General features: G+C 38.1%; 1 protein-coding gene and 1 long non-coding RNA gene across 2 annotated transcripts in view; one reads left to right on the top strand and one right to left on the bottom strand.

The window, feature by feature from the left end:
• Positions 1 to 437: 437 nt before the first annotated feature.
• On the top strand, positions 438 to 2,579 carry LOC137646726 (protein IWS1 homolog). Its single transcript, XM_068379832.1, has 3 exons — positions 438 to 743; positions 1,284 to 1,913; positions 2,022 to 2,579. Exons 1-3 carry the CDS (start codon positions 438 to 440, stop codon positions 2,577 to 2,579), a joined length of 1,494 nt encoding a protein of 497 aa, XP_068235933.1.
• Positions 2,580 to 7,182: 4,603 nt separating this feature from the next.
• The window catches only part of LOC137647312 (uncharacterized), a 137,191-nt gene continuing 135,828 nt past the window's right edge, over positions 7,183 to 8,545 (bottom strand). The window contains exons 2-3 of the long non-coding RNA XR_011045578.1: positions 7,946 to 8,050; positions 7,183 to 7,315 (exon numbers count right to left, since the gene is read on the bottom strand). This is a non-coding gene — a long non-coding RNA (uncharacterized lncRNA). The remainder of the gene's footprint in view (positions 7,316 to 7,945; positions 8,051 to 8,545) is intronic.

Here is an 8,545-nt window from a genome sequence, read left to right as displayed (position 1 = left end):
ATTTTGAACAAAGGCCACTTATTAATGATTGGTGACCCAATAGGTGCTATTTGAAACGATACATTATTAGCCCCTATATATAATACGTAGGCCCCAGTGTGTAATTATGTGAGAGAGAGAGAGAGAGAGAGAGAGAGAGAGAGAGAGAGAGAGAGAGAGGGGGGGGGGATTGCTTAAGAAAATACAAACGAGGGATATTTCCATGTAATGAATATTAAGAATAGTCAGTTCCAATATTATTCAAGAAAATTTTGTATAGAAATAGGATAGCAAAATTTGATTAAAAAGTTATGATAAAATCTTTTGATGAATTAGTTTCGAAATAATATTAGAATACATTTCTTAAAAGAATAAAGAAAAAGTTCTCTCTCTCTCTCCATCGCATTCCATTGAGTGATATCGGTAATTTCCTTCCTCACATTCAAACCATCCTAACAATGTCTAGGTTGTTTAACGTCGGCCACCTTTCAGGGCAAGAGGGGCATGATCCCTCCAAGTCAGCTCTGGCCAGACGACACCGGTTTTGTTGCTGGGTGTATATTGCCACTGGGAACATTGCCATTGGGAAAATTGCCACTGAGAACATTGTCACTGGGGACATTGTCACTGGGGACATTGTCACTGGGGACATTGTTACTTGGGACATTGTCACTGGGGACATTGCCATCGGGAAAATTGCCACTGGGAACATTGTCACTGGGGACATTGCCACTGGGAGAATTGTCACTGGGAACATTGCCCTTGTGGGAACATTGCTATTTATTTTAAAGATAGATAAGTAGTTTACTCGTTAACTATTATTTACAGCCTATTTTGATGTTTCCATCATTAAAGAGTGATTTTTTAAAACTGCCATTAGATGGTTATAGAATGTAAGCTAAACATCTATTTAACCTTTTTTATGTCTTTCGTTGATGTTTCTATTGGTCTTAGCATTACTTACAGGTTTAACAGAAATTAGTTCTTCCTAAGACCCATAATGGCACGTATGATACATAGTGAACGTGGAAGTGGTATGCTCGTAGATGAGCTCCAATACATGTATCACAAGCATAGCGCAAATAAGACCGGGATAATTTACTTATTGAGAATGTATGCGAAGAAAGAAAGAAAATTTAACTGCAAAGCAAGATTGCACACGAAAAATGGTGGGATTATAAAGTATGTTGGTGAGCACAGCCACTCTGCAACTAAGGATGTCGTCGAGGGTAAAATTGCTCAAACTACTTTTAAAAACTAATTCTACAACATCTCATCAATCAAGTCGCGTATTGGTATCACAGGCGGCCACGACTTTAGATGAAGCTGCACTTTCGCAGCTGCCTTCTGTGAGTACAGATGAAGCTACACTTTTGCAGCTGCCTTCTGTGAGTACAGATGAAGCTACACTCTTGCAGCTGCCTTCTGTGAGTACAGATGAAGCTACACTTTTGCAGCTGCCTTCTGTGAGTACAGATGAAGCTACACTCTTGCAGCTGCCTTCTGTAAGTACAGATGAAGCTACACTCTTGCAGCTGCCTTCTGTGAGTACAGATGAAGCTACACTTTTGCAGCAGCCTTCTGTGAGTACAGATGAAGCTACACTCTTGCAGCTGCCTTCTGTAAGTACAGATGAAGCTACACTTTTGCAGCAGCCTTCTGTGAGTACAGATGAAGCTACACTCTTGCAGCTGCCTTCTGTGAGTACAGATGAAGCTACACTTTTGCAGCTGCCTTCTGTGAGTACAGATGAAGCTACACTCTTGCAGCTGCCTTCTGTAAGTACAGATGAAGCTACACTTTTGCAGCAGCCTTCTGTGAGTACAGATGAAGCTACACTCTTGCAGCTGCCTTCTGTGAGTACAGATGAAGCTACACTTTTGCAGCTGCCTTCTGTGAGTACAGATGAAGCTACACTCTTGCAGCTGCCTTCTGTAAGTACAGACTAAGCTACACTCTTGCAGCTGCCTTTTGTGAGTACAGATGAAGCTACACTCTTGCAGCTGCCTTCTGTGAGTACAGATGAAGCTACACTTTTGCAGCTGCCTTCTGTGAGTAGAGATGAAGCTACACTCTTGCAGCTGCCTTCTGTAAGTACAGATGAAGCTACACTTTTGCAGCAGCCTTCTGTGAGTACAGATGAAGCTACACTCTTGCAGCTGCCTTCTGTGAGTACAGATGAAGCTACACTCTTGCAGCTGCCTTCTGTAAGTACAGAAGAAGCTACACTCTTGCAGCTGCCTTCTGTAAGTACAGATGAAGCTACACTCTTGCAGCTGCCTTCTGTAAGTACAGATGAAGCTACACTCTTGCAGCTGCCTTCTGTAAGTACAGATGAAGCTACACTTTTGCAGCAGCCTTCTGTGAGTACAGATGAAGCTACACTCTTGCAGCTGCCTTCTGTAAGTACAGATGAAGCTACACTCTTGCAGCAGCCTTCTGTGGGTACAGATGAAGCTACACTCTTGCAGCTGCCTTCTGTGAGTACAGATGAAGCTACACTTTTGCAGCTCCCTTCTGTAAGTACAGATGAAGCTACACTCTTGCAGCTGCCTTCTGTGAGTACAGATGAAGCTACACTTTTCAGCTGCCTTCTGTGAGTACATATGAAGCTACACTCTTGCAGCTGCCTTCTGTAAGTACAGATGAAGCTACACTCTTGCAGCTGCCTTCTGTGAGTACAGATGAAGCTACACTTTTGCAGCTGCCTTCTGTGAGTACAGTTGAAGCTACACTCTTGCAGCTGCTTCTGTGAATACATATGAAGCTACACTCTTGCAGGTGCCTTCTGTCAGTACAGATGAAGCTACACTTTTGCAGCTGCCTTCTGTGAGTACAGATGAAGCTACACTTTTGCAGCTTCCTTCTGTGAGTACAGATGAAGCTACTTTTGCAGCTGCCTTCTGTGAGTACAGATGAAGCTACACTTTTGCAGCTGCCTTCTGTGAGTACAGATGAAGCTACATTTTTGCAGCTGGCTTCTGTGAGTACAGATGAAGCTACACTCTTGCAGCTGCCTTCTGTGATTACAGATGAAGCTACACTCTTGCAGCTCCCTTCTGTGAGTACAGATGAAGCTACACTTTTACAGCTGCCTTCTGTCAGTACAGATACAGCTACACTCTTGCAGCTGCCTTCTGTCAGTACAGATGAAGCTACACTCTTGCAGCTGCCTTTTGTGTTGCAGCTGCCTTTTGTGAGTACAGATGAAGCTACACTCTTGCAGCTGCTTTCTGTGATTACAGATGAAGCTACACTCTTGCAGCTGTCTTCTGTGAGTACAGATGAAGCTACACTTTTGCAGCTGCCTTCTGTGAGCACAGATGAAGCTACACTTTTGCAGCTGCCTTCTGTGAGTACAGATGAAGCTACACTTTTCCAGCTGCCTTCTGTGAGTACAGATGAAGCTACACTCTTGCAGGTGCCTTTTGTGAGTACAGATGAAGCTACATTTTTGCAGCTGCCTTTTGCGAGTACAGATGAAGCTACACTTTTGCAGCTGGCTTCTGTGATTAGAGATGAAGCTACACTCTTGCAGCTGCCTTCTGAGAGTACGATCAGTAGAAATATTCGAACATGGAGGCAAAAAGATGCAAAGTTCCAAGCTGTTCCAATATCACGTACAAAATACGAGATACCAGAAGAATTTACTGTTCTCGACTCTGGAGAGAGATTTCTGCAATACGATGAGGGTTTGAATAATAAAAATCGGATGTTTATATCTATAACACCAATGGGTATGAATGATCTAAAATTATTCCTAAACTGAGCTATTGATGCCTTTTGATGGAACATTTAAAGTGGTGCCAGCAATATATTACCAGCTTCTAACTAATCATGTTCAAAAGGATAATTTTAGCATTCCTCGAACATTTGTTCTCTTGCCAAACAAAACCGACTCAACATAGAGTTACTGGATAACAAATAGCCTTAAAATATTACTGTTCACTTTGAGAGAGCTTCGATTAATGCACTTAAATACGTTAACCCTAATGCAACTTTAAATGCATGTTTCTTTCACTTTTCTAAAGTCATTATACTGTAAGGTTGTAGAACTTTTATCTAAACAACAATATCACAACTATAATGCATTCTCTTTTGATGAAGCATTTTTCTGCATTTGCATTCGTACCATCCGATGAAGTTATTGAAGTTTTTGAAGAGTTATCTGAAGATGAGCGTATACCATCGGAATTTATCTCCTACTTCGAAACTTCTTACAAAGATATTAAGAGGAAGACGAAACAACCGATACAGAGATCCACCTATGTACCCAATGACTTACTGGAATGTCTACACTCGAACTGAACAAGCTTTACGTAGAACTAATAAAAGCATTGGGGCATTTCAAATCTTTAAAAAGTAATCTTTGCTTTGAAATAGGAGGAAAGCTTAGCCTTTATAAAAGCGTGTTCAGTTTGAACATGGTGTCCCTTTTCCGAAAAATAAGAAATATGCTGACATTAATGCATGCATAAAGAATAATTGATGATTATAGAAACGACCATGATCAATTAGTATATATGAAGTCTATTGCATATAACATGCACATATTTTAATTAGATGCAAGGTCGCTTTTTAAATAAGTGTGTGATTCTTCCAAAAAATGGATTCTAATTTCTTTTTATTTTTAATAATTACCTTAAAAAATGGCAATGTTCCCACATGGGAAATGTTCTCACGTGGGAAATGTTCCCACATGGGGAATTTTCCCAGTGGCAATGTTCCCACATGGAAAATGCTCTCACGTGGGAAATATTCCCACATGAGGAATGTTCCCACATGGGGAATGTTCCTACATGGGGAATGTTCCTACATGGGCAATGTTCCCAGTGGCAATGTTCTCACGTGGGAAATGTTCCCACATGAGGAATGTTCCCACATGGGAAATGTTCCTACATGGGCAATGTTCCCAGTGGCAATGTTCTCACGTGGGAAATGTTCCCACATGAGGAATGTTCCCACATGGGAAATGTTCCTACATAGGCAATGTTCCCAGTGGCAATGTTCTCACGTGGGAAATGTTCCCACATGAGGAATGTTCCCACATGGGAAATGTTCCTACATAGGCAATGTTCCCAGTGGCAATGTTCTCACGTGGGAAATGTTCCCACATGAGGAATGTTCCCACATGGGAAATGTTCCCACATGAGGAATGTTCCCACATGGGAAATGTTCCTACATAGGCAATGTTCCCAGTGGCAATGTTCTCACGTGGGAAATGTTCCCACATGAGGAATGTTCCCACATGGGAAATGTTCCTACATAGGCAATGTTCCCAGTGGCAACTGTCCTAGCGCCGCAGGACACATGAGAATGACGGATAATAGATGGACATTAAAAATAACAGAATGGGTCTCTAGGCTAGAGATTGCAATAGAAGCAGGGAAAGCAAGAGAAGATTATGGATTGACGAGCTAAGAAAATTTGCGCGTATAGAATGGCTTAGAATAAAGAAGGCCATAAACAGATGCGAGTGGAAGGTTACGTCTGAGGCCTTTGTCCTGCAGTGGACTAGTTACGACTGATTATAATGATGATTATGTATGTATATTTTTATATATACAGTGATTTTACATAGAAGTTGACAATCATAAATGCAAAAATATAGACAATGACTGTATAGCCTGTAAAGAACTGCATATAAATAAATATACTAATGCTTTAAACCTTTACGAAGAATTAAGTTTTATTTGTCGAAATAAAAAAAACTATACGCTAGATTAATTCATTATATTATAAAGTACTTTCGTCTGTTCCATTGCCTTTCTAGATACCAGATATCTTCAGTTCCATGTTTACCCCATTCCTCTGTAACATCTACGAGCGTTGAATGGCTTACTCAACCCGAATGCCGGATTTTATGGCCTAAATTTTATAGATATAAGTTATCAAAATACGCCGGGAGTCAATGAAGCAAGACTTTTGTTGCAAATATTTACGTAAATTGTTTTCTCCCTGTCTTAGTCATTTCCCATTTTCTCTGCTAGACATAAAAAGGAACTTTAGGCGATACTTCCAAACTTAGCTTTAACGGACAGGGCGTGTTGTCTTTTCAACAGAATAATAGAAAACTTTTAGAGATTAATCATCTTCCGATACCATGAAGTAAAACTGACGTACTCGTTAATGCTCACGCAAGACGGGTCTCAAACATATTGTAATCAAAGACAAATGTTACTTCTTTCAATAGCTTTAAAAATGATGCACTATTAATGTGGTAATTGACATCTTCATATAGTCTTTAGAAAATTATAATATAACTATCTAAAAAAATGGTCAATGGGCAAATCATGCACTTTTCGTATTATTCAAAATAAAAAAGTTTAAGAATAATAAGGAATTCACTCCTTGTTTAAGTTCGGGTAACAAACTCCAACAATGTTATGTCCTACCTGAGCTTTCGTCTCACGGCCAGACGGGTTTTCTTTCAAGCATTCAAATTTTATGAAACCGAGAATATACATCCAATTATCGTAACGATAACAAAGCATAGGAGAGGAATTCCTTAAGTGAATTGTGTGAATATTTGAATAATAGTTCGTGCATGCATGCATACACATATTTAATCCAAATGTTTTTAGATTTGGAGTTCGGTCCACAAATGACTCTTATGAAAATTATATAGGCGTAGGGGGAGATGATGATGATGATGATGATGATGTTAATCAAAATAATATAATATACAGAGCTCGGTATTATTAAAAAAAAAAAAAAAAAACCTACATTGTTGAGTTTCAATTATGAGGAATGCGAGGTCAACATTGAGCTGAACGCTGTGCGTTAATGTTAGTAGTAACCCAGCATCAGTCTTCAAAAAGTAAACAATGGACTTGGACAATGAAATGGTGTTAACATTTAGTCGATCGATACATAAATTATGATGCCCAGCCCCTATTAGTTATATAGAGAAATAAAGCCATAATAGCAACTCGTCCATTTCTTATAGCGAATTCCAGCTTTGCTAGAAATCAAATTATCATATGTTAATAGAAAAAACCAATTACCATGGATAACTTAATTTCTAGTCGATCGATACATAGGTAATAATGCCCCAGCCCCTATTAGTCATACAGAGAAAAATATCGAAATAGGCACTCGCCCATTTCTTATATGGAATTCCAGTTTCGCTAGAAATTAAATTATCATATGTTAATAGAAAAAAAAATAATTATCATGGATAACCTAATAACTCTACTCAATTAAACAGATATGCAGAACTTACATTATATCCACTTAAAAACAAACAGCTGTTCCATTTTCATATTAAGTAGTCAAAATTTACCACCCACCTGTGAAATCACACTGTAATTGGAGTTTCAAGCCATGCACTTACCTGAAAAAGATAATTACATTTAAGATAAACCATTCATTAAAATTGATTTGTTTTAGGTATAAAAAACGAGGCTATCCAAAAACACACAAACTCATGACTACTTGCACAATCTATAATTATGAAAATAACACAATATCTAGAAATTTTAAAATAAGCAAATCTTCACAAAAAAAAAATGAAAACACATTGATTGCTTAATGTCAAAGCGTATTTCAATAGCTACAGACTTTCCTATCATATGGAAAAAAAAATAAAGTTATCCTGATCTTGTGCCTTTAGTAAAAGTAACTCTTCATATTGTCTTTGCATTATCTTAACATCTAAGACTGTGCCTCAAATACAAGTGCAAATCAGGAGCCATCCGATTTTAAAGTATATTCAAAATATGGAAAGAAGCCTAAAAGATATTCCAAGACTAGTATAGCCTGATATCTACCTTCAAAAGAGATATTCGAAAAACAGAAGTTTGAAATATCCATGGCCTATTAAACCATTACCATTCCATTTGGAATCATCAAAATGCTTGAAATTAAAGCTGTGAAAATTAAAAACATGATCTAGACCTAAGGAGAGCTTTCATATCCCTGATATCATTAAGCATACTTAAACTGTCAACATCAAAATACTAACCTTAAAATGAATCTTGGGCAACATTTGCTCCTCTTCAGATAAGCAATATCCCAGCGGCATTTTCCACCTCTTAAGGCTTTGTCTTGGATGCAATCCTTCACTTGCCTGGAAGAGCATATAAATTTAAAACGCAAATCACAATAAAAAGTAAACTGCATTTCAAATTATTTATCAATTTGCTTGCCTACCAAGGACACAGGAGCTACATCGAAATTCAAAACGTGAGGGAAATGCATTAAAAATTAATCTGTACAATAACCAGATCAGTAACCCAAAATGGATAAAATAAAAGGGCTAACTTTAAAAAAGCAGAAAAGGAACCCTTATGGTTTCATTGATATTTTTTATTGAAATACGAATTCGTACTAGAATATTTGGAAGACTGGAGAACATCTCGGTTTAACAATAAGAAATATAAAAGATCTGAAAGTGATATCGGAGGATTCTCAAATTGTACGAATTCTACATAAGTGGAAAAAAATATGAAAATTATAAATCATACTAGTGAATATTTACACTTAACATTTCAAAAACAATTTCATAAAACATCTGAATGTGGTATCTGAACACTCAAATTGTACGAATTCTACATAGATGGGA

Source organism: Palaemon carinicauda, chromosome 9 (genome assembly GCF_036898095.1).
Source record: "Palaemon carinicauda isolate YSFRI2023 chromosome 9, ASM3689809v2, whole genome shotgun sequence".
Lineage (NCBI taxonomy): Eukaryota > Metazoa > Arthropoda > Malacostraca > Decapoda > Palaemonidae > Palaemon > Palaemon carinicauda.
Note: the sequence above shows the minus strand (reverse complement) of the source record. Positions and strands in the feature narration are given on the sequence as shown.

What these genes read in the sequence shown, in the direction of transcription:
- LOC137646726 (XM_068379832.1), top strand. Translation starts at nt 438, where the DNA reads ATGTCTAGGTTGTTTAACGTCGGCCACCTTTCAGGGCAAGAGGGGCAT. An exon ending in TCACTGGGAACATTGCCCTT is followed by an intron (nt 744 to 1,283) that starts GTGGGAACATTG and finishes TTGGTATCACAG; the next exon opens with GCGGCCACGACTTTAGATGA. An exon ending in CACTCTTGCAGCTGCCTTCT is followed by an intron (nt 1,914 to 2,021) that starts GTAAGTACAGAC and finishes ACACTTTTGCAG; the next exon opens with CTGCCTTCTGTGAGTAGAGA.